The sequence below is a fragment of the Eumetopias jubatus genome, unplaced genomic scaffold (genome assembly GCF_037043125.1).
Source record: "Eumetopias jubatus isolate StellerSeaLion01/CBP00866 unplaced genomic scaffold, mEumJub1_p1.0 scaffold_12, whole genome shotgun sequence".
Taxonomy (NCBI): Eukaryota; Metazoa; Chordata; class Mammalia; order Carnivora; family Otariidae; genus Eumetopias; species Eumetopias jubatus.
The window spans coordinates 103,537,205-103,562,303 of NW_028274818.1; the positions used below are offsets into that span (position 1 = coordinate 103,537,205).

The 25,099-nt window shown below is 56.2% G+C and overlaps 3 protein-coding genes and 1 pseudogene across 3 annotated transcripts; 3 read left to right on the plus strand and 1 right to left on the minus strand.

Moving 5' to 3' along the window:
• Nucleotides 1–456: 456 nt before the first annotated feature.
• NAT16 (N-acetyltransferase 16 (putative)) lies at nucleotides 457–2,935 on the plus strand. Its single transcript, XM_028110009.1, is given in 5 exon segments — nucleotides 457–558; nucleotides 640–712; nucleotides 715–851; nucleotides 1,615–1,803; nucleotides 2,372–2,935. Coding segments are annotated over 5 exon segments (1,065 nt in total).
• A 1,534-nt stretch (nucleotides 2,936–4,469) lies between these two features.
• LOC148162872 (uncharacterized) lies at nucleotides 4,470–9,799 on the plus strand (annotated as a pseudogene).
• On the plus strand, nucleotides 9,617–12,683 carry VGF (VGF nerve growth factor inducible). The gene is made up of 2 exons (XM_028110105.2): nucleotides 9,617–9,795; nucleotides 10,303–12,683. The coding sequence occupies exon 2, from the start codon at nucleotides 10,323–10,325 to the stop codon at nucleotides 12,174–12,176; it is 1,854 nt and encodes a 617-aa protein (XP_027965906.1). The 5' UTR covers nucleotides 9,617–9,795; nucleotides 10,303–10,322; the 3' UTR covers nucleotides 12,177–12,683.
• Nucleotides 12,684–13,584: 901 nt separating this feature from the next.
• On the minus strand, nucleotides 13,585–19,584 carry AP1S1 (adaptor related protein complex 1 subunit sigma 1). Its single transcript, XM_028110106.2, has 5 exons — nucleotides 19,492–19,584; nucleotides 17,485–17,663; nucleotides 16,745–16,853; nucleotides 15,604–15,741; nucleotides 13,585–14,353 (listed from the first exon to the last, which is right to left on the minus strand). Exons 1-5 carry the CDS (start codon nucleotides 19,492–19,494, stop codon nucleotides 14,306–14,308), a joined length of 477 nt encoding a protein of 158 aa, XP_027965907.1. The 5' UTR covers nucleotides 19,495–19,584; the 3' UTR covers nucleotides 13,585–14,305.
• Nucleotides 19,585–25,099: the final 5,515 nt, after the last annotated feature.

The following is a 25,099-nucleotide window of genomic DNA, read 5'->3' on the forward strand; positions in this document are numbered from 1 at the left end:
TGGGATTGTGACTGGCAGGGGTAGGAAGGAGGGGATTGAACCCTCTGTTTTTCCCAGGGACCCCTTTTGTGGGGGGAGTGGAGATGGTGGTGGTTTCTCATGTTCTTGCAGAGGTCTTGGAGAGGTGGGGGGGACCCTTTCAATTTTTTACCCCTCCAAGTGCCTTCTGCCCCTTGTCTGAGTCCCTGGGAGCAACTGGGGGTGAAGGAGATCTCAGGACAGTGTCTGGAGGAGCTCATGGGGTCCCTGATTTGTGACTGCCCTGGTCCCAACCCTTCCAGGGTTGGGAGCTCTGGGAGCTGGTCAGAGCTGGAGGCCCTGTATTCCCAGGGTCTGTGTGGAGAGCAGAAGAGGTATTTGTGGAGGAAAGGGCTGTGGGGACTGGGTGTGTAGGGGGCCACATGTGGAAACAGGAGCTCTGACCACAATACTGGGTTGTCTTTTTTCTGCAGGGTAATGAAGCTGGAAGCCAGTTGTGCCGCCAGCTCAGAGGTCCCTAAGCCCGAAAAGGAGGCCGAGCCAGATGCGGAGCCACATTCAGACACCCGGCCACAGGAGGCGGCGGCCAAGTCCAGATCTAGATCCCGGCCTGAGGCTGAGACCAAGACCCTGGGGGCTGAATCGGGGCCTGAGGCCAAGGCCAAGTCCTTGGGGGCCAACCCCAGGTCCGGATGGGGGCCTGAGGATAAGGCCGAGCCGTTGGACTTCGTGGTGGCACAGAACGGGAGTTTGAGGAGGTGCTGGCCATCTCTGGGGGCGTCTACGGTGGCCTCGACTACCTTCCCAGCCGCTACCACAGCCGGCTCCGGGATCCCGACGGCACCGTGGTGCTGGCCCAGCATAACGGAGTGGTGAGAGCCGGGGCCCTGCTGAAAAGGGGGTGAAGCTACATTTGGGTGACTGGGATCTTAGGAAGGAGAGGAGGCGAGGCTCTCGTCTGGATGCTGAGGAGTGGGTCTGCTTTGGAACCAAAGAGTAGGGCGTGCGGATCCAGGGGCCCAGCCAATGAGCGTAGAATGGAGGACTTGCAGTCCTTGGAATAGCGGAGGAACCGGAGGGAGGGACTGGGGACATCTTCGGTCTTTGAAGATTCGTTTGAGGAGTTTCTGGGGGCACAAACATAAACAGAAAAGAGCAGGCAAGAGAGGGTAGACTGGAGGCGAGAGCAAGAGTGGGGTCAAGACCCCCTAGTGGACTGAACTCTCGCACAAAGAGCACCTGGAAGCGGGACAGGCTCCGAGAGGGGGTCGGGGCGGAGCTAAGAAGAAGCGGGGGCGTGGCAGGGGCTAGGGGGCGTAGCAAGCTCCTGGGGGTAGAGCCAGGGAAAGGGGGTGTGGCGATCCTCAGGGACCTGGTGCAAGTCGAGCTGGAGCATCTCAGGAAGTGGACGGAAAAAAAAAAAAAAAGAGGTGGACGAGACCCGGACGAATCTGGCGTTCTGCCAGCTCTGGAATTCGAGACCCGAGTGCTGAGGAGATCTCCCTGGGCAGGCCCGGGTCTGGCCTGGCGCCCGGGGTGGTGACGACGGAGTGCTCAGCGTGTGGGAAGAGGCGAGTCCTGTGAGCCGAGAACCCCGGCAGGGGCGGAGGGCCCCCTAACCGCGTCAGTCCGCAGATCGCGCTGGAGTCGGTGCACGTGATCGACGCCCAGGAGACAGTGCTGGTGCGGGGGCTGCGCGTGGCGTCCTGGGAGCGCGGCAAGGGCGTGGCGCGACAGCACCCGGGGGTCAAGGTGGCACAGGTCACCCGGGACGACCAGCTGGGCCCCCGGGAGCTGAAGAAATACCGCCTAATCACCAAGCAGGTGAGAAGGACTCGGGAGGTCAGCTAGCCAGGCGTCCTCCCCCCTCGCCCGGTCACCGGCTTGCTTTCTCTGCAGGCTCTGCCGAGGGGGGGCGCGCGTGAGCCCAGCCCCGGACTCCCAGTCCCGACTCAGACCCTTTTGCCCAGGGGCAGTCAAAAAGCTCCCGACTCCCAGCCATCAAACCCTCAGTCCTTACTCCAGATGGCTGCGGAGCCCAGGAGTACGGAGTTCCGTGACCCTTCTCCTCTATTGATTCTGCCTCCCTTCAGGGACCCAAAGATCCTAATCTGAGGCTTTGTCCTTTCCCTCCGCTTCCCCTATCCTACTGACTGATCTGTTTCCCACCCTTCCCCTCCCCTCGGAGACCCAAGGCCCCACACTGAACCTGCCCCTCCTTGGGGATCCAGGCACATACTCCGAAGCCTCGTCCCTGGTTCCTCCATGCTACCTTCGGGGGGCCGGGGGCAGGCTTTCACATACCCCACGCCACCTCGCCCGGCACGGTTGGTCCTCCCGAGGGGCCCTACTGGGATCCCGTGAGTGTGCATGTGGGAGTGAAGATGCCAAGAGGCGCTGGGCTCTCCAGGCCTCCGCGCCCACCCTGCGCTCACCCTTGAACCCCGCGGCGCTGCGAGTCTCCGGCACCTCGCGGCTGCCCACCGAGGTCGAGTCGGAGGCTGGTGGCGACGTGGCACGCCTCCTGCTGTCGCCCTCCGTGCAGCGCGACGAGCTTCCGGGCGGGACCATCATCCAGGACTGGCAGCCCTACCGGCCGAGGGAGAGCAACCCGCGCCTGCTGGCGGCCAAGGGCCTGGAGTGGCGCGTGGACAGCCGCGCGTGCCCGCGCGTGCTCACTCTGTGCACGCGCCTCTTCCCCATCCTGTCGGGCGGTGACTGCACGTGGCGCTACCTCAACATCAACGCCTTCGGCAGCGATGGCGTGCAGGTGCAGAGCCAGCTTCTGTGGCACCTGCAGCGCTAGGCCCCGCGCCTCGCCGGCCTCATCGTCCTGTGCCAGCTTTTCCTAGAGCCCCAGTTATGGTCACAGCTGGCTGACTTCTGCCAGGCCGGCTTGGGGCTCGAGCAGGCCAAGGGTTATACAGAGCAGTACCTGCTGGAGGCCGACAGCTAGGGCCTCTCCTGTCGGAGGGGAGAGAAGAAGCACTTCAAGATCGGCCCTCTGGCGCTATCTCCAGAAAGCCCTGCCCGCCGCCGTTTGCAAGCTCCGCCCCCTCCCCCTGCGCTCAGCGGCGGGCTCTGAAGCCCGACCTTCCTCGGAGCGCCCTCCCGAACCTTTTTACCCTTACTTCTCGGTCGGCCATCCTGCCTCTAGCGCTCCCAAAAGCTGTTGCCCACGCCTTGATCCGAACCGCCGGGTTTGGCGGAGGCCCTTGCGCTGCTATTGTCCGCCCTTCCCCCCTTTACTGGCCAAAGAATGGGTTCCTTCCCAGGCTTCAGAGCCTTGCCTTCTCCGTCGCCCTGGCCTGACAGTGAACTCTGCCCTTCCTGGCTTCTCCCTTCTGCCCCCTCGCGGGTGGAAGCGGGCAGAAGGCTATGCCATGCCCAGCTGCCCAACACGCATTACTTTTCTTCCTCCCGCCCTTTCTCAAGCTCTCAGGGCCTGCCCGGCACTGCCCTCCTTGCCTCCCTCCCAGCCTTCTGTGCTTCTGCATCAGGGGCCTCTCCCTCCTCCTCCCTGGGCCTCCCAGACACTTAGCTCCTCTCATGGTCCATTTGTCTGCTCCTCCATTCCTCTTCCCGGTGACCTTTTCATCACCCACCCTGTGTGCAATACGGAGAGAGAGCCTGTCAATGTACTAGCATTATAATGCCCCGCTGACCCTCCGGTGGCGCATCTTTCCAAGCCTGCCCCCTCTGACGGGTTTCCTCCGACTTTGCACCATGTTGCTATTTCAGAGGCCCCCTTCCCATGCCCCCAACCAGTGGCCTGAACCAGGCCGTGGACCAGGGGGTTTGGGCTGGAGAGTTTGGTGTGGGGAGGGCAGATCCCTCAGCCCAGTATGGGGCTGTCTTCTGGTTCTAACCAGGCTGCCTTCTGGCGCCCCTGGAACCCCCACCTCCAGATATTTCTGGACATCCCTCCCTTCCTCGGGTTTCTTTATGCTTTTTGGACTTTGGCAGTTTCCTATTTGAATGCAAGTAGTAACAGCTGCAGTTGCTCAGCGGTGGATCCTCACATCTACCACAGCGGGAGGAAACAGAGGCTCGCAGAGACCAAAAAAGTGCCTTCCAAGTCACTCAAAGTAACTGGGAGCCTGGCAGGGACTAGAATTCAGGTGTCCCACGCCCCGAGCATGCCTCAGAACCGCACTCCGTGTGACCGTGAGTGCTTGAACTTGTCGTTGGTCGACGGACAGTCGGTGGGGATTTGTTGACAGCAAGCACAGGGGTCGCTGGGAATGGAGTCAAAGACGTGGGCAGAGGAGGGCGCCTGGAGGTGAAAGAAGGTGGGCAAAGAGGGCAGCGGCTGCTTCATCACCTCCCCCCAGTTCCGGTTCTGCGGCTGTGCGGCACTGCCTTGCTTGGCTGCCTTGGGCGCCTGGCCACGCTGCCACCCTCCCTGTCACTTCAACCGCGGCTGTATTGCAATAAAACGGACCCTTAGCCCACCCTCTGTGTCTGTTTCACTTCTCGGTGGGGGAGGGATGAGACGCATTATCCTCCCCCCCTCCCTTCCCCAGCAGCCTGTATTAGAGAGGATCTCTAAGCCCTGTGGCAATGGGGCTAATGACTTCCTGGAGCTGGAGAGGGCTGCTGGCCGCGGCGTGCCCCCACCCCCACCCCAGCCAAGCGGCAGAAAGAAGCGGTTGCTCAGGAGCGAGGAGGGCAGCTGCGCGGCACCCTGGCAAGCCCGGGTCGCTCTTTCCCCTGGACCTGGGAGTCCGCTGCTATCCCAATTCTATGGGCTTCTCTCCCAAGTTCCCTTTGGCATCCAGGACCGGCCTCCCTGAGCCCCACAATCCAGGCGTCTAACTCCCGGCTCTCGGCTCTCTTGGCCAGAGCGCCCGCTTTCCGGATTCCTGGGTGGGCACCGCGCGGAAGGGGGAGGAGGTGGAGGGAGCTTGGGCGCCGCCCCCCGGGAGCCGAGCTCCGGAGCGCCGGAGACTGCGATTCCGAAAAGTAACACGCGGGGGCGCCAGGACGCGCGGACGCAGGCGAGGCAGCGCAAGGTGGTTTCCGTCCGTGTGAGTGTGTCCATGGGCGTCTTTGTGTGTCTGCGTTTCTGTACATGTGTGTACCAGTCACAGGGTGTCCGGGTGGGATGTATTCGGGACAACGTGCCTGGTGTACCCCAGAATCAGGTACTCCAAGTGGCTTTTTGATGAGGAGAATGCTTGCTTGATATGTTACTATGTATGTGTGGATGGGGAGGTAGGCAACTGTGTATCGTCGTGTGTGCAAGGCGTAGCCTATGAGTCCCTGAAACCGCATCTTGGATTTTTGAAGTCACATTCCTTCAGGATCCCTCCCACCATTCCATGTAAAAGGAACGAGGGCTCTCAACGCAAATCTCCATTACCCTGGTCCCATCTTCAGCATGTGTCTGAGTGACACTGCCAGGCTAGGTGTGATACTGTGTTTGTGTAAGTGGGTGTGTCTCAGAATATGTGTAACTCTGAATAACAACAGTATGTTTGTGTGTGACAGGTGGATGTTGGAGGAGGCTGGGTCAGAATTATGAAAGTACACAATTTGCTTTCTCTGGTTAGTTTGTGGATATCACCTTCATGGCGTGTGTGTTTTCCCTTCTCAGTCTCTCCAGAAGCTGTCTCTCTTTGTGTCTCCCCTCATCTCTGTCTCTTTCTCTCTCTCTCATTCTCTTGGTGACTCATCTCTGCGGCTTTGCCCTCCCCCGGCTTGCTGGGTCTCCCATCCCCCACTCAGGAGTGGGTGGGGGTATGAGAGAATGGGACCCTGGAACTGAAAATCAGGGTAAGCACCCCCTTCCTATTACTCATCATTCCCAGACCCACCAGTGGCCCCCAGCCCCCTCTCAGTCCCCTCCCCAGGACTCCCCACTCTACTGAACAGGGCTGGTAAGGGGATAGGGCAATGATGCTTTTTAATGGGGCCATTTTCAGGGGGACCTTCAGCACCTTCTTTCAGTCCAAAGTGGAGACCCCTGCTTCTCTCATAAAGTGCCCCCTCCCTGCCTGTCCCCCCATCGCTGACGCAATGAAAGGCTGCAGAGGTGAGTCACCAGTTGGGGGGAAGGGAGAGTTGGGGGGATGGTGAGCTGCAGGGTCCCCAAGCCCCTGCCCTCTTTTTCTCTTCCAAACCTCCTCAGGGAAAAGACACAGTACTCTGTCCACCCCCTCCCCTGGCTTTCCAAATCTTCAGTTTGGATCACTATTCCATTGGACCCCATCTTCTCCTGCTGCCCTCTTGGAGAGTATGAGAGATTCAGAAACAAAGACAGAGAAGGATTTATACAAACAACTCAGAGCAAACACCAGGCATCCCCTCCAGGTCGCCATCTCAGCACTGCCTTTTTCTAGCTCTGTCTCTCCATTCTCTATCTTTCCTGCCATCTCCTTCCTCTACCGGTTCCAGGCAACTGCCCCCAGTCCAGCTCTTTTCCAGAAGCCCCTAGAGGCAGCAGGGTATGAAGGACACAGCACATCTCTAAGAGGTGGGGTGTGTGTGAATGAGCAGACCCAGGTAGGGAACTGAGATGAAGACAGGCAGAAACAGACCCAGAGATTCAGAGTCCATGTAGACACGATCCAGATTGTGTTATCACCAAGCCTATTGCTGTGGATGCCCTGGCTTGGTGCCCACCCCCTACCTTGCTGCCCCCCTCCCCCACCCCATGCTGACTGAGATTCTTGGGATGTCAGGGTCTGAGAAGCTCCCCTGGGCTTCTGGGCTGAGTGGAGGAAGGAAAGGGTGAAGAGTTGGGGAAGAATGGAAGAATAGAGGAACAATCTGAAAACAAGGGGGCAAGGACCCGAACTTGGGGGCAGCAGATGAGTGGATTTACTGTACAGAAATCTAGAGATGGTGAATGTGGGGGAGGGGCAGGCAAGATCAAAGACACAGAGACATCTACATAACTTGTAACATAAATCAAAAAGCAGAGAAGGATTCAGAGAAATGCACAAAGACGCATGTGTACGCACACACACACATGCGCGCGCACACACTATTGACACACCAAGCCAGGCTCACTTTTCAGACACCAGCAGATGCCCAGACTGGATGCACTCAAAGTCTCCCAACCACACAGGTATACAGACACTCAGAAGGATCAGAACCCACACGCACTCATACTTATACAATGACATCTGGAAACAGGCAAAAACATGGCCACACAGATCGCAAGAGAAGATTTCATATTTAAAGTGGAACACTATCATGCCCATCCACTCTATCTGATTAAATACACAATTGGTCTTCTAATTCCCTTTCTCCCCCCCCATATGTTTCATTAAACTCTGTACACACACAAACACACATGCACACATATGTACATGCACACATAGGTGCGTGTGCACATATACAAGCCCACAGAAACACAAACCGTTTCTCTAGGTGCCTGTCTCCCCTCATCTCACACTTAGTTGTTAGCCCCATCAACCTCTCAGTCTGCCCCCCTTGGCTCCTTCCCTCCCCTCTTCCTTCTCTCTTGGATGGCTTCCCCTCCCCCCTCCAGATGTCTGAGCCATCTCTCTGATTCATCCTCCTCGGGAAGGTAACGTGACCCCCTCCCCATTCCACTGCTCACAGTAACCAGGCTGGGAAGATAAAGGGGAGAAGAAGAGGAGGAGAAAGAGGAATGAGGGGAGCCCCCAGTTTAGGCAGTGGTCCTAGATAGTAGTGTGGGTTAGGGGTGGGGGGGCGAGGCACAGCCTTGGGGTCTGCTGCCCCCTCCTCTCTCTGCTTTCTTTGGTATTTCCACAGTCACCTTGGTTCTCAGTGCTGTGTTGGTGGTTTTTTTTTTTTTTTTTTTCTCCTTTAGCCTGTTCCTTCTACCTGTTCCAGATTCCTTCCTTCCTCCCTCCCTCTCCTGCTCCCATCTCTTCTCTCTTTCCTCTCTCTACTCCTCCCCACCTCTTTCCCTGCAGAGCTGATGGGCTTTCTTCTGGGAAAGTCGAGCCACTGATGGAACCGAGAAGCCACTGCTGCCTATAGAGGAAAGCACGTGAGTGAGTGAGTGAGTGTGTGTGTGTGTGTGTGACAGTGTGTCAGAGAGAGAGAGAGAGAGAGAAGGAGGGTCAGTGCTAGGAAGAGATGAGGAGGGGGTTGAGGACTGTCTCTGAAAAGAGTCTCTGAGCCCCTGACAGACAGCCCTGATCTCGGTTTCCAGAGTCTTAGGGTGCGGGTGCCCTGCGTGTGCCCACAGGCACCCCTTGTGTCCGCAGTTCTTGTGTGTCTGGCATGTGTCATTGTCACTCCCCCCTTTCCCTGCCCACGCCCCCGCACAGCTCTCTGCCTGCACCGCAGCCCCCTCCAGCCTCCCTCCTCCCCTTCATTCCTGCAGTGGCTGCTCCCCTTGCCTTCCTCCCTTCTCCCCTGCCCCCTCCCCATTTCCGTCCTCCCCCCACCCCCGCCCACGGGCTGGTCTCCCTTCACTGGACCCGGCTCGCTGATGGATTCTCTTTGCGCAATCTGTGCGTCATCGCCCCCCCCAACCTCTAGCTTTCCAAGCCCCCAACCCCAACGCCTCTGGCAGGAGATACGGACGAGGGGTCTAGTGGTAGAGAGGGGCTATGTCTGACGTTGCACACCCACCCCCACCCGTCTGCAACGCGTTCAAACCTTTCCTTTAAGCAGTGTAGAGAGCTGGAGTTGAGTCACCCCCCCAACCTGCGCAACCCCCTCCCCACCTGGTCTGCTCTCGCCCTCCAAACGTCCTTTGGGGGGAAGCAGAGGGAGGGAAAGAAGCAGGAGGAGGGTCGGGGGAGGGGGAGAGGTGGGCTGAGAAGGGGCAAGCCCGGCCGCCAACATACGCTACAGAGTGAGCTGGGCAGAAGGACAGACACACCTTTTTCTCCAAACACGCACCGACTGTGAACAGACACGACATAGAGGCACACACATCCTCAGTCTTTCCCCTTTCTTCCGACTCGGACCCTTTCCAACGGGATTACCAAAACCGCAAGATCCACCCATCTGCCCCGGCCCGGGCCCGGCACCCCGCACCGCAGATCCGCGAACAGCGCCCGCAGGCGCGCAGATCCGTCCCTCCTCTCTCGGGTTCACGCCGTCCTTGGGTGTGTTCCCCGTGGACCCTGCGTGCGGTCGGGAGATGGGGAGTCCGGCCCCTTCCTCGGCTTTGGAATCCTTATCCTCCCCTCCCCAGTATGGATCTCCTACTGATGCCCAGTCAGACTCTGGGAGTGCCCCCATCCTATTCGGCTCAGCGACGCGGGCTCCCGCAGCTGCAAGTTGCTCTGTAACCCACCCTCCCGCCTTGCAGCGTCTCTGCATCCACCCTTCCATTCATTCTCCCATTCATTCATTCATCCTTTTCTCCTCGTCCCTCCTTCATTCATTCATAGCCCCCTGCCCCGCCCGCCCCGGCGATTTCATTCATTCATTCATTCATTCATTTCCCGGGTGCTCGGCTAGCGCACGCCCCTCCAGCCGAGGCTCCCGGCGCGCAGGCGCGGGCCGGGAGAAGAACACCTTCTCCAATCACTGGGCTGCCCCCCACCTCGAGGCGCCCGCCCGCTTCCCCATGAATGAACATTGACGTCAATGGGGCGGGGCGAACCCACGTGACCCCGCGCTCTCCCCTTTATAAGGCGGCGGCGGCGCGGGCGCTGTCCAGCGTGCTGAAGCCGGAGCGAGCGAGTCGCCCAGAGCCGCGCGGACCCAGCTGAGCCCAACCCACTGGACGCCAGAACTCGACCGTCGCTCCTATTCCAGCCACTGCTCGGAGCCGAGGCGGACGCGTCCCGATCTTCCCCTGTCCCCACCCCGCCCAGACCCTCCTCTCCACCTCCCGCATCGTGACACCAGCTGGTAAATACTCCGCTGTCCATCCCTCAAACCCTCGGCAGCCGTGGGCGTGAGGGAGGGTTCTCTCTCCTCCCGGATGGGGGTATTAAAAACACAGCGGGGAGCCCCCGGTAAGGGTCCCTGGTAAATGGGGGAGTCGCCGCTTTTCTCTTGCTGCTAAAGTCGCCCACGCACCATCCGGGGAGTCCTGTGGGGAGGGAGCAGAGATTTTTTTCCCCTTATCTTAGCTGCTTAGTACGTGGGCGCTGGCAGTGAGATGGCTTAGGCAAGGGGGCGAGGAGGCACTGGGGGGAGCGAGGGTTGCGGGCGTTTTCCCATTTACACGACTCCAGAGATCGGCACAACATCTTTCTCCTTTGCTCCTAAACGTTCCTCTTCTGGGTAAGGTTATTAGGGGGATGAGGGAAGCCCTGGATTTCCCGATTAAAGATGGGGGAAGGGGATATAGAATCAGAGAGCGAAAAATTCTTACAGAAACCCTCTTTCTTTGGTCCCTTCTATTTTTCACAGTCTCCGGCAGTCCTTTGGTCATGAAATCGCTCAGGTTGCCGGCTTCCACCCTCTTCTGCTTTCTTCTACTGATCAAGGGGTTGGGAGCAGCGCCCCCGGGGCACCCTGAGGCGCAGCCACCTCCCCTCAGCTCTGAACATAAAGAGCCGGTAGCTGGGGACGCAGTGCCCGGGCCGAAGGATGTTAGCGCCCCAGAGGTCCGAGCCGCTCGAAATTCCGAGCCTCAGGAGGAGGGAGAGCTTTTCCAGGGCGTGGATCCCCGGGCGCTGGCCGCGGTGCTGCTGCAGGCTCTTGACCGCCCGGGCTCGCCTCCGGCGCCCGGCGGCTCCCAGCAGGGGCCAAAGGAAGAAGCAGCAGAAGCTCTGCTGACCGAGACCGTGCGCAGCCAGACCCACAGCCTCCCGGCGCCAGAGACCCAGGCACCTGCGGCCCCGCCTCGCCCTCAGACTCAGGAGAATGGTCCCGAGGCTGGCGACCCCTCCGAAGAGCTCGAGGCGCTAGCTTCCCTGCTCCAGGAACTGCGAGATTTCAGTCCGAGCAACGCCAAGCGCCAGCAAGAGACAGCGGCAGCAGAGACGGAAACTCGCACACACACGCTGACCCGAGTCAACCTGGAGAGCCCCGGGCCGGAGCGCGTGTGGCGCGCTTCCTGGGGAGAGTTCCAGGCGCGCGTCCCGGAGCGCGCGCCCCTGCCACCCCCTGCTCCCCCGCAATTCCAGGCGCGTATACCCGAGAGTGGGCCCCTTCCTGAAGCCCACCAGTTCGGGGAAGGAGTGTCCTCCCCCAAAACACATCTAGGTGAGGCATTGGCACCCCTATCCAAGGCGTACCAAAGCCTGGGTGCCCCTTTCCCCAAGGCGCGCCGTCCGGAGAGCTCACTCCTGGGCGGCTCTGAGGCGGGGGAGCGCCTTCTACAGCAAGGGCTGGCGCAGGTAGAGGCCGGGCGGCGCCAGGCAGAGGCCACACGGCAGGCCGCGGCGCAGGAAGAGCGGCTGGCCGACCTCGCCTCCGACCTGCTGCTCCAGTATTTGCTGCAGGGCGGGGCCCGGCAGCGCGGCCTTGGGGGTCGGGGGCTGCAGGAGAAGGAGGAGGAGCGAGAGAGCGAGAGGGAGGATGCGGAGGCGGAGCAGGAGAGACGCGGCGGGGCGGAGAGGGTGGGGGAAGAGGATGAGGAGGCGGCGGAGGCGGAGGCAGAGGCGGAGGAGGCGGAGAGGGCGCGGCAGAACGCGCTGCTGTTCGCAGAGGAGGAGGACGGGGAAGCCGGAGCCGAGGACAAGCGCTCCCAGGAAGAGATGCCCGGCCACCGTCGGAAGGAGGCTGAGGGGGCAGAGGAGGGCGGGGAGGAGGAAGACGACGACGAAGAGATGGACCCTCAGACGATCGACAGCCTCATTGAGCTGTCCACCAAACTCCACCTGCCAGCGGACGACGTGGTCAGCATCATCGAGGAGGTGGAGGAGAAGCGGAAGCGGAAGAAGAACGCCCCTCCGGAGCCGGTGCCGCACCCCCGGGCCGCCCCCGCCCCCGCCCACGTCCGTTCCCCGCAGCCCCCGCCCCCTGCCCCCGCCCCCGCCCGAGATGAGTTGCCCGACTGGAACGAGGTGCTCCCGCCCTGGGATCGCGAGGAGGACGAGTTGTTTCCCCCCGGGCCCTACCACCCTTTTCCCAACTACATCCGGCCGCGGACACTGCAGCCGCCCGCTGCCTCGCGCCGCCGCCACTACCACCACACCCTGCCGCCTTCGCACCACTATCCTGGCCGGGAGGCCCAGGCGCTGCGCGCGCAGGAGGAGGCAGAGGCGGAGGAGCGCCGGATGCAGGAGCAGGAGGAGCTGGAGAATTACATCGAGCACGTGCTGCTCCGGCGCCCGTGACCTGCCCTGGTTTCGCCCCCGTGCGCCGCCGCCGCGCGCTCGGCCACCCCCCTCCGTGTTGCTCCTCTCCCTTCTCGGTGTTTGCATGCACCCCAGCCCCGCCCCTGGCCGCCTCCAGGCCCCGCCCCCGCCCTCGGGTCGCCCCGCCCCCGGGCTGCGCCGGGACCTGTCAGACCGCTTCCCGGATTTGAAGCCCGAACTCCCCAAACTCACTCAAGGAGGTCCCCCGGGGCCACCCCAGGCGGGCGGGTGGTTTGTGCGAATCCCCTCCCCCCACGGGCCTCTGTCCCCACCTAGTCCCTCTCGGGACGTCCCCGTCCAAAACCGGAAAAAGCTGTTCCAGTTAATTGTGTGAAGTGTCTGTCTCCTGCCCTTTGGGCCTCCCAGGAGCCTCTCCACCCTCTCCAGATCGCTGTGAATTTACCTATTCTTTCCCTTCTCTGTTGTAAATACCCCTCACGGAGGAAATAGTTTTGCTAAGAAATAAAAGTGACTATTTTATTAGGACTTTGTTCTCCGTTATTCACCCGTCCCCTTGGGCCTGCGTGGTCCTTCCCAAGGGGCGGTGAGGGAAGCGCCAGCCACAACACCCATCTCCTCCTGTTCAAAAGCCAGGGTGGTGGAACCACTTTCAGCCGTATTTCAGAGTAGAATATGGCCCGTATCTATGAAGAAAGCCTAAATTCCACTTGCAGCCTAGGGGTGGAGGTGGTGGTGGTGGTGGTGGTGGTGGTGGTTAAAGTCATTGGTCCCCAGGGTGGGGCAGCTCCAGTCCACTTAGAAGGCTCTTCTATCCATGATCCTCCAGCCACTTAGGTGGCTCCTCACAGCCTCTGTTCCAACCTCACCTACCCGCCTCCCTTACCTGCCCCCTAAATTCCCTGGTCCTGTGTACTTCACAACAAACAGGGAGGAGGGGCCTTCAGCTACAGAAACACGCTGCTTTTAGCCACTCCTCAACCCTTTGGTAAGCATACCGGGTTGGTTATACCCCTGAACCCCTGATTCCTCTCTCCAAATAAAACTAAACCAGCTGAATGAAATCTTCCACAAAGAAACCTCTCAGGAGTGAAACCATGTCCCCAGGAGTTGCTCCTCCCTGGCCGAAGGCAGCTCGGGGAACTGGAGGCACCATGTTCAGAGAGGCATTGAGCTCACAAATCCATCTGGAATAGGGGTGCCAGACAAAGTACAGGACACTCAGTTCAATTTTCACTATGGATAAACAACAAGTGTATTTGCATAGGACATGCTTATCCTAAAAATATTCATTATCATTCAAATGGAACCGGGTGTCCTCTATTTGTTTGTTTGTTTGTTTGTTTTTTCCCTTTAACTCTGGCATCTGAGTCCCCGCCTGACTGATCCCAGGAGCCTTTCCTTCCTTCACAGAGCCTAAGCAGCAAAGTCCAGAAATGATTTTCCTTTTATTTCAGAGGAAAGGAGATAAAGTCAGACACTTCCCACACCCCACCCTTTAGCTCTTGCCTCACCCAGAACATGGAGTGAAGGAGGGACAGTCTCCCATAAAGCCTGCCCTTCCCCCAGCCCTCACTTCCCTCAAAGTGGCAAGGTTAGAAAAAAATTAACTATGTTGTTCCTGCCCTGGCAGGGCAGAGTCCCCACTGCAGCCAAGGAGGAGGAGGGTAGATGAGGGGAAAGGCCTTCCCTCTCAATACTCAGAAATCCCCCCACCCCTACCCCAGGTAGAGAAGCTGCCCTGGCTGGCTACTGGGGCAGGGTGGAGGTAGGTTATGTGGCAAGGGAGAAGAGAAGAGCCCTGAAAACCTTTTCCCTTTAACCTGACATATTTATATATTTACAGTTATAAGGAAGGGGAGCGAGTCTGGGGTAACATTAGTTCTTCAAAGGCAGGGAATGAAAGCCAAATAGCACCCCCCTTGTGGTCACATTTTCCTACCTCCTAGCTCCTAAAACCTTCGTTGGGGAAAGGGGAAACAGGAGATAGAGGTGAGGGAAGGAATGTTTGAGGGTCCTGAGCCCACAGCTCACTCCAGGAGAAGGTGAGGCAGCAGAGGAGGGGCAGCTGGGTTCCACCAAGAAAAGGGGTACTCATGCCCTGCCTCTCCGCCAGCTCCCCACATCTCCACGAGGCCCAGGCGGGGGGGCTATGCCAGACCCATCTCCTCCAGCACACTGCGAGGCGACTCATCCTCCTGAGCCAGAGACACCAGGAGAGGCAGACAGGGAATGAGGGAGGGGAGGGTGGGCAAGACGAGGACAATCACGAGTGGGCAGAACACAGAGAGACACGGGGAAGGGGGAGAGAAAAGCCACTGTGAGCTCAAAGCTGGAAAAGTCTCCAGTCCCCAGTCTCCAGGGACCACCCCCCAGAGCCAACTGTGGCAAGGAGGGGGTCCAGGTTGAGTCCGCCACCACCCAGAGAACCCAAAACCAGAGCTTGGGGAGCAGGGGGCTCAGTCTCTGAGGGGGAAGGGAGTGAAGCTGGGACTGGGGGGGTGGGAAACCTGCTTGCTGGAGGCTGGGGGTGCCAGATGGTTGGGTCCTTTGATTCAGAGTGGGGGCAGGGAGGAATAAGTTGGCATCAGGTCCCTGAGGGAAGGTGAACCAGACTGCAGAGAAATGAGTCATTAGGGTCTGAGCAGAGCACTAGTAACAGGGGTGGGTGTGTGTGCCAGGGCACGTGTGTGTGTGTGTGTGTGTGTGTGTGTGTGTGTGTGTGTGTGTGTGAGTGTGAAGGGGAAGTTGGATCAGTGAGGTGGCAAGTTCAATTCTGCCCTTTCTCCTACTGCAGCGATGAACCCCCATCTTTCCCCCTCCTCAGAGCCAGCTCAGGCCAGCTTGCTTGTCATTGCAGATTCTGGTGACTCATCTTCCTGCACCAAGTCTCAGCAGTGGCACAGCAGAGAGGGGGCAGGCAGTAATGGGGTGAGGGCGGGGGCGTCGGATAGCAGGAGAACCAACAGCCAGGCACCCTCTACCCCAACCCCCAAATCCCCACAGCCCTTTGCTTCTGAGGAGCAGAGGCTTTTGAGTGTGTGTGTCTGTGTGTGTTAAAAAAAAAAAAGGGGGTGGGGGGACACACCAGGGAAAAAAGAATTATCTATCATGTGCCCCTCTCCAATTCCCCGAACAACCCTAAATGCCAAGAAAGGTATGGGACCGAGGAGATCTGGCTGCGACGAGACACCTTGGGTCTTGGGAGAAGGAGGGAGAATGGGCACAGGCGGGCTGCCTGCCACCCTGACCTCCCACCCTGAGCCCTCAGTCAGTGCTTGAGGGCAAGCTGGCCAACTGGGCGCCGTGAGGGCCAGACACCACAGGGAGGGGGGCCCCCTTGGTGGCCGGAAGGGGACAGCTGTGGCTGGCAGGCAAAGTGTCCAGGGAAGGACGGGCCCCCTCTGCCATGGTACTCTTCCTCCTCCTCACTGCCCTGGGCCCGTACCTCCTGCAGCAGGTCGGCCTGCTCGATGGCCTTCAGCACACTCTTCTTGGAGGTGTCCTGGACATCACCACCCATCAAAAACTCATCCAAGATGAAGTAGGCCTTCTCAAAGTTGAAGATGATGTCCAGCTCACACACCTGGGAGAACGGGGAGAAGGCAGAGTTGAATGTCAAGGTGCATTCCCACCCGACCTGCACCCCAGCCGCCCACCTCTTTTCTTCTCATGGCTCCATGGTCTTCTTCCTGACCACTGCTCCCACCTCAGGCTCCTGCCCCAGGCCTATGAACTCCTGAACCCCGAGGCCTTAGTACTCAGTTTGACTTTTCCTTCTTCTTCTCTTGCCTCTTTCTCTGTGAACATGAAATATGTATAATCTACCCTTGGCTGTGGTTCCTGCTGCCTTTCCCCCAAAATCTGTGCCACTGTTCTCACCAGGGGCCAGGCTAGCCTCCCTCCCTGGGCGCTATGGGGCAGGGAAGGAGGAGATTCTGGATCACGGGTGGAAAGACTGGGTTGCCAAGCACGGCTCTGCCACTATGCAGCTAGATGGACGTGACATTTCATTTCTGAGTCTGGTTTCTCCTCTGAAAATTGAGATAACAACACCTACTCACAGGATAAAATGAGGAGCAGGCACAAAAGCCTGAAAGCACTTTGTAAACTGTTAAGTGGAATATCAATGATGGAATTATTACTTTTCCCCGTCTTAAGATCTGAGCTGACTGTCCATGCCCGGGCTATACCCCTAATCAGTTAATCCAGGCTTGCTGGGCATGGGACCTAGGCATCACTAATTAAAAAAAAAAAAAAAAAAATCAACTCTCTAGAAGATTCCAATGCAAAGTCAAGGTCAGAAGCCACTGAGAAAATCTGAATGTAGTCTCCATCCTTCTGTGGGACATCCAAACTGAGCTCTAGACGGACTGATGGGAGTGGCCGATTCCAGTGCGTACTCCCTCCCCGGGGCCGATTAACGGATATGGTTAATAGGCTTAAGGCTTAAAGAGGGGAATTAATTACTGTTCTCACTGCTCCAACTTCGCCTCTCCCAAACCTTCCCGGCAGCGACTGGAAGGGTCCCAGGGTTTGGTAGAAAGAGGGGACTGCTGAGTACGGACAGGGTGGGTGGGGAGACTTACGCTGCCGAAGTACTTGTCCAGGAGTTCCACATACCGGTGGATCAGCTCCAGCGTGATGAGCTCATTGTCTTGGCCCTCGATGGCGCAGCAGAAGTAGAGGCTGGCATATCTGAGGGCAGGGGCACACATGGGGTTGCTGGAGGGGCTGCCGGGCCTGCTTCAGGACCCAGGTGTTGTGCACCCAAACCTCCCATTTCTCCTCATTCCCAGTGCAGGCAGGGTAGCCCGGGGGTATGCAAATAGTAAACACTTCGCTCTGCCTCTTGGCGGTTCTCACAAGACAGAGGCAAACACACAAACTCTTTGCCTCTTGCCCTCTGACCTGTTCAGTTTGACTCAGCAAAAACCGGAGCCAACTAATCCACCTGCTCAGAGAAGGAAATGGCCAGGGTGTGTGTGTTTGTATGTGCGCGCGCACGCGCGCGCGTGCTTATTTGGGGAGAGGTGGTGCCGGATCTGTTACTGTTGAATGAGGCTGCAAGAGACACGTGTGATGGACAGGATAAGGCCTTGGCAACAAAAGTATGTGCGTCAAGTAGGTGTCAGGCATGAGCGAAACAAGTGGGGAACCAGAATTTCTTCCAAGTAATTTTGGAAAGTAAAGGAAGCTGGAGTTATCACTGCCCTCCAGATGTCCTTTGCTCCCAGTTCTCCCTGACCTTATTGCTCAGCCATTTGAACCCACTGCCAGAACCCCATCCAGCAGGATCCAGACAGCGTGAAAGTAGGTGGCGAGTCACCTCTTATAGACGACTTTGAGATCCCTCCACTCCAGGAAGCTGCACATCTTGGGCTTGCGAGCCAGAACAACCTGCATAAGCTCCCGGACCATTTTCTTTCGCTCCTTGTCTGATGTGGCCAGGTACCATTTCTGCAGCCGCAGCTTCCCCTGCCGGCTGAACAGCAGCATGAATCGCATCTAGGGGCAGGGGGCAGAGCTGAGGGTCAGAGATATGGTTCTCTGGGTTTGTTTACTCCAGAAACACAGCCACGGAGCATCCCACAAATGCATCTAATGCTTCTCTATTCACAGATCCCACTAGCTTCAAAAATCAGCCCTTGCTGTCAACTGTGGGTATTCCCACCAGTAGGTGCCTTTCCTTCTGGGGCAGGTCAGAGCTTTGGAGTCTGTCATTTGGGCTCAAATCCTGGCTCTGGTAGTTGAGAAATTTGCCTTGGGCGATTATTTTATGTCTCAGGGCCTCAGTTTCCTGGTCTGTAAGATGGATGTAATAAAAGTACCTACCTGTTTGGAGGGATTAAATGAGTAGATATATGTGATTGTGCCTGTCACATGGTAAGCGCTATATAACACATTAAGTGTCACTATTATTATTCCTTCACCTCCTGTTTCCTACCTCTGTCTTCCAAAGGTCAATAAAATGCCTAGTACAGTGGCAAGCAGCTCAGCTGAAGTCAAAGAGATGTCTGCTTTCTTCTGTAGTCCTTCTATCCACCACCATGGTGAAATGGGGTATTTTGTCTCTCCAGAAGCTATCTCAAATCTCCACCGCATCCTAGCCATACACCCTTGCCGATGTCCCCAGTGCACTGCCCTCCAGTGCCAGGCATATGCCCAGGGGTAAATTCTACCCTCTTCTCTCCTCAGCCATGCAGGCCTCTGGCCACCAGCAGTCCTCTCTTTTTTTTTTCCTTTTAGGGTGCCTCCTGCTATGCACCCACTCCCCTCCAGATACCAGGTGCCCAATTTCCCTTTCAGTTCCTCGGTTAGGACACCGCCGTCCTGGATGGTTCCTGGAGCTTTGTGAAACAAAGTGAATGCTGAGTAGAGTGGGGAGGAGTGCAGAGCCCTCAGTACCCCGTGCACACCCAGTTTCCCAGTTCCAGGGAGTCCAGTCTACACCCTGGAGTTAGCTCCTTCTCCCTGCAGTTCTCCTCTCCCTGGGCATTACCAAGGGCTGGAATCCGTGGGTGTTTGGAACAGTACATGTTTAGTAGGCTAAATCAGAAATCAAGGGGGTTTGGTGGTGGGGAAAGGGACACGCTGCTTAGCGTGGCGGGAGGGCAACAGAGGGGCACAAGGGAGCACTGCGCCTCTGAGATTGGGGGGCGGGGGAGCGGGAAGCCAGCAGGAAGACGGAAGGCCTGGGCTCCGGAAAGAGAATGGGATGGGGGGCGGAGAGCCAAGAGCACGGGAGCCGGGGATCCGAAGCCTGGGTCCTGGAGAGCAAGACCTCGAGCCCACTTGGCTTTCCCACCTCACCCCAGCCTGTAGGCGAGCAAGGTGATAAACCGAGGCAGGACGGCCACTCCTCGGACCCGGAAACTCTCCCCTCCCACACACCGCTCTCCCCGCGGGCCGCCGTTCCTCTGGGCTGTACGGGAACAGAGGGTCTTGGTGACCCGCCAACCCCGCCGCCTTCCTTCGCCGGCAGGCCCCCGCGCCCCCTCTTCCTCGGGCGACTTCCCTGCGGCAGTGACCGGGACCCCCTGGACCGCCATCCGCGCGCTCCCCCCGGCTGGCCCACCCGCCCGGGACGGTCCCGCCGCCCCCTAGTCAGCTCCCTCTCGCCCCACATATGCGCCCCCTCCCCTCCCCTTCTCCCTAAAGCCATTTCCAGCTGCTCTTCCTTGCGAGGCCGGCTGGCCCACCCGCCCGGGTAAGTGGGGCCTCTGAGGACCGGAGGAAGAGAGGGCGGCCCTCACAGAGGGCGGCCCCCAAGGACCCCCGCAGGTGCAGCCCACGCCCCTCGGTTCCCCCTCCCCTCCCTCTCCGCACAGCCTACCATCCTGCAGCCTCCGGCTCGGCGCGTCCCTCTTCGGCCACCGTACGCGCCAGTTCCACTCCCTTTCTTATCCTATCTCTTCCTTCCCTCCCTCTCGTTTGAAGCCCCGCCCCGTCCCGCCCCGGCTCGGAGGCCCTTCGAGTGGCGTACCGCGCAGGCGCCAGCGCTGCGGGGCGCGCGGGCGGGGCTGGAGGCGGAGAAGCGGAAGCCATGGCAACCAGGTCCTCGACTTCAGCTTCGAGTAGCTCTGTCGTCATGGTAACAAGGCCGTCTGGTGGGCCTGTTGGAGGATGGGGGAGGAGGACAATGAGGTCCTCGCGCTTCGGAAAATTGGGGGAAAAAGGCGGGAAAAGGGGTGAGAGGTGGAGGGGACGACTATTGGAAGCAGGGAGGACTGATGGAGGGGCGGGGGCGAGGGAGAGGGCGCAGGGTGGGAACTGGATGTGGGGAAGGAGTCCTGACTTGAGGACTTGAGGAAGACTAGACAAAGCGTTGGGGGGGGGGGGGACTGACATGAGATAAGTATGGAGCCCAAAATAGATATGTACTGAGAACCTGCTAGATGCGGCACCCGCCAGAAGTAAGGGAAATGTGTAGGTAATGAGGGAGATATGAAATAAAAGAGAAAAGGAGGAGCTGATATGAAAGTGATGTGAGGAAAAGGGGGAGGTGCATGAATGAAGGTGAAAAGAGAAGAAATAAAGAGCATCTTAAAAAGGTAGCATGGGTCGAAACTGAAAAGGGACAGATGTAACCTGGACACAAGTGTAAAGATGAGGCTGTGAATTAGAATACGGGCTTTTCCAACCACCGCGTGCGTGTGTGAGCATGCGCGCCTGTGCCTGTGTGTTTCCTCGCGGTCAAGTGACGCAATTGGCACGTTGCGATAAGAGAAAATCTTCCGTTTTGTCATGTTGAAAATGATGTTATTATTTTTGAATAACACTTGGAGCGATTGTTGGTAAGGCTCCACCTGTCTTCATTTTATGTTCTTTTTTTCTTACTCTTGGATATGGAAGTAATATGCTGTCGTTGCAAGACAGGGGGCCTAATCTACCTGGGATAGGGTCTCGTCTCTGACCCTTACTAGATGTGTGGCTTCAGGTGAGTCATTTAGCCCTCAGTTTCCTTATTGGAAAACTGAGGATGAGCATACCTGCCTTGCAGGGTTGTTTTGAGGATGTACAGAAAGTATCCGGTACATGGCCAACACAGTCAACACTCGATATCACTGCTCACTTTCTCCCTTTCTCAGCTTCTTTCTTCTACTTTTTCTTTTTCCTCTTTGTCAATCCCCTTTTTCCTCCGTGTACACCTTCAGCTTGCCAATGACGCAGACGTTGGTTTAACTATCTTGGTATTTTTTTTTTTTTTTTTAGGTCAAGAATAAGATCAATAAAGCCAGCTGTTGGAGTTAGGAAGGGTAAATCATTACGGAGTGAAAAGAAGGAAAGGAGATGTGTAGGAGGGGCAGAACGCAAAAACGAATGAAAAGAAAGATGCTCCTGGGGTGGGGGGAGGTTGTAGATAAGGAAGTAATGAGCCGTGAGGCAGAGAGGTAAAGCAGAGAGCTGAGCAACGGCGGGTGGAAATCTGGAAGCTCTAGAGATGTGAACTCCTACACTCCTTGGAAAGCTGATACTTTCTAGAATTCCTTGTCTCAAAGTGGTATGCCTCACTGAAGAAAAGAGAAGATTCATGAGAGAATTGTTAGAAATACGGATTTTGCTCATGCCGAGTCCTAGACTTCAGGTGGTTCAAACTAGTTTGAAGCCGGTGGAGTGGATCTCTTCACTGTTAGCAAACGACGATTGTAGCGAATCTCTGAGTTAGTGATCCAATTTGGCTTGTGCCTGCAGAGGAGTTCAGATTTGATGCAGTGGGCAGTTGAGAGGCATTATGGTCGCCTGAGCTGGTGGATAACTTGGTGAGAACGGTTTTAAGAAAGTTAACCTTATAGTAATACGGGGGACAATTTGAAAGGATAAATGGAAGGCTGGAGGATCATCTTTGGGAATCCAGGCACAAAGATGAAATGGAGAGAGACAAATTGGAGAGATGCCTGTAATGGGCCCATCAACTGACGTTGAGAATTCATCCAAGTAAAGGAAAAGGAGGAAGAGTCAAAGATAAGTCAGGAGGGCTAGAGGGGAGATTCACCTTCATAGGTGCAGATGGCGTTTGTATTGTCACCCTACAAACCATGCTGAAACCTCCCCAAGCCTTTCCTCTTCTGCTTGTAGGCGGTGGTTCCTGCGGTGGTTGGAGCGGTGGCCTGAAGTCTTTCATCTCTGAGTTTATGCTCTGTGTTTCTCCCTCTTGTGATGCCCTCTGCACCCATTTTTTTAAAAAAGATTTTATTTATTTGAGAGAGAGAGAGAGAGAGCAAGCAGGGGGAGGAGCAGAGGGAGAGGAACAAGCAGACGCTGTGCTAAGCGCAGAGCCCAATGTGGGGCTCGATCCCATGACCCTGAGATCATGACTGGAGCCGAAATCAAGAGTTGGACGCTTAACCAACTGAGCCACCCAGGTGCCTCCGCACCCATTTTTTGCACATTCTTTTAAATAGTCCATGGTTCCCTAATGATGTTATTTGTAGCCATCTTTGTTTTTTGTTTTTGTTTTTTACTGAGCAGTTGCGACCTTACCATGTACTGTTCCTAACAGTCTGGACACTTAGAATACCTTCTGTGGTAGGTGTTTGCCATTGTCTTTCACCTCCCAGGCTCTAACCCCACTTCCTAGGGCTTAGGAATCCCACCTTATGAATCTAGGGAGAGATGGAACAACCTCCCAGTGAAGCATGTGAAGTTTCCTGACATTCGCTTTTGCAGCCTTCTTTGGGACCACAGCATCGCCATGTCGGCTGGACTCGGCCAGTCCGCACATGTGCCCTGACTTTGGTCCGGGAAGAAATGAGATGATGGAGGGGAGGTAAGACTCTGGCAGAGGGTCACAGGGTCGAAATTTAGGCGCCAATGCAGCCGCACCAATGGCGGTGTCCTGTGCCCGGTGAAGGTGCGGGTGGGGGCACCGGTGTGATATGGGGACACTATCTCTAGTATGAGACCTTCCTCTGGTTCTCTGGCTCTCCTGGCAATTCCCTGAGCTCCCCAGTTTCCTTTGATGCTTCCCTTAGCTAGAGTTGGTTTCTGTTCCTAGTAACTAAGAAGTCTGGTAATTTTGGTTAGCATGCCATATTGTCCCCTGGCTGCACATGTAAGCCGCCTTGTCTCTTCCGCTGGATTGGAAGCTCCTTCAAGGATGGTATCTTTCTCATCTTTTGTTTCTTCACAGCACCCTCCATCATAGTGCTTGCTGATTGGCATCAATTATGATTGGTATCCATGGTTATCAAATCTAGATGTTTAAGTCTTCTAATCCAAAATATGCTACATTGTAATTTTGTATATAGCGGTAGCATGTCCGATGTCTATTATTTCTGCTAGAGGATAAACTGTCTTCTTTTGCTGTTTCCGCTGTGCCCAGCACGTTCCTGATATACAGCAGCAGATACCCAACATTGGTTGAATAAGTGTACACTGGATCCTCCATTTGAAAATTCCACTGTTGGGGTGCCTGGGTGGCTCAGTTGGTTGAACATCTGTCTTCGGTTCAGGTCATGATCCCAGGGCCCTGGGTCGAGCCCCATGTCGGGCTCCCTGCCTAGCAGGAAGCCTGCTTCCCCCTGTCCCTCTGCAGCTCCCCCTGCTTGTGCTCTCTCGATCACTCTCTTGCTTTCTCCCTCAAATAAGTAAATAAAATCTTTTCTCAAAAAAGAAAATTCCATTGTCATCTCAAGCTTCACTGAGGTACCTTCCTCCGCCCTCCCCTGAAACCATCCCATCTTTTGGTTTCCCATTGTGGTAAATGTCACCACCTTTTCTTGGCTTGCAGACTATAATCCTGGACATGAAGGATAACAAGAAAGCATGGCTGATTCAAGCGACATAAGCCAGACTTGCCTGACTAGATCAGGAGAGGGTGTTCCGAAGAGGGGGAGAGTTGACTGGCTGGGTTATCAGAGGAGAGAGACAGCAGTCTAAAGACCAACCTTCTCCTCAGATATGTGCCTTGAACATGACTTGCTAATATTGTTCCTTTGTCATTTTGTCCACACTGTTTTCTGAAATGCCCTACCATGCCTGCCCCACAGACCCAAATCCACCTTATCCATCCTGTAAGTTTCCATCAAGGGCCCAGTCCTGATGAGCCTTACACTCTAGTGTAGACCGTGGCGATCATTTTGACAGTGTTCCCTTCAACCATCTTTGGGCAGTGACTCATGTAGCATTTCAGCTTTTTGGCGTCTACTCTCCTTAGGTACTTGATAGTAAGAAAGATCACTTATGCTTTTTAAAAGGGCTTCACAGTACCCAGTATCAAGTTAAGCTTTTAAATAAATACTTGTTAAATCGTATGGGGCTCAAACTTGGCCAGATTTTGGCAGAAGCTACAGCTGCTTTGCTTCAAAAAGAGCTTTCCACTGGAGTCAAAGCGACATCTGGTGGCTAGGAAATAAAGGAAAAGGCTATGTGGTGGTAGGAGGCAGGTGTGCAGGCTGAAGGCGGAGGTATAAGGGCATGCTGGTGCCTGGCACGTGGGGGCAGGGAGACCTATATTCACAAATGCCACAGAGAGGGGTGGCACAGTGTAACAAAGAGCACAGAGGCATCTGGGCTGTTATAATAATAATAATAATAATAATAATAATAATAATAATAGTGACAAGTTTCTCAACCCCTCTCTGCCTGGTTTCCTCATCTCGACATAAGTATTTGCTACTAGTACAACAAAACTTACTTGAGGAACCACCTAAAAAAAAAGAGTGGCTTGGAAAACAGATGGTGTCTCCTTGACAAGTTTCATTCTGATGGAATATTTTTACCATGGAGGGATTTACAGAATGAGTCATACTCATTGCCCACACGTGGGCAGATAAATAATTCCACTGTGTGAGGTTTATAAGAAATGTGCTGCAATGATGGCTGGAAGCAAATCTTGTTGGCCTTTCATTTCTAAAGAGATGGAGGAAGAGAGATTTGGAAGGGTGGAGGAGGCGGGCCAGGGCGAAGCCAGGCAGGGCTGGGCAGGCTTTGTACTGTGAGGCCACATCATCATCTCTGTCCCCAAAATATCTGAGAAAAGCAGAGGGCACAGTTAAATAGGGCACCTCCCGGAGCAAACTCTCTCTGCGGGGGTGAGGCCTTCTGATGAACCCTTCTCTTCTGAGATTTCTCAGCAGGGATGGATGGTTTTTTGAACTGTACACTGTTGCACCAGGCTAACTTGCTCTGCTTTTTGAGACTCTTTCAGTTTCTAAGCAAATCTGTCACCGATGGGTAAATCCTCAACAGCTAACCCAGTTCATGGAATTGGTCATCTTTTCAGGGGTAAGGAGGACAGATCTGTCTGAGTCCCTGTATCCCTGAATTCTTGGACCGTTACCTTCATGACTCCAGCTCCCCACTATAAGCCCAAAGGGAAAGCTGTACAAGAGGAAGGAAGTATTCTTGCAGAAAGAGGAATACTTTAGTACCAGCTGAAGTTTTGGCTACCAGTCTCAGTGATCTTGTGAACTGGATCAGGCCACGTCTAGTTTGGGCAT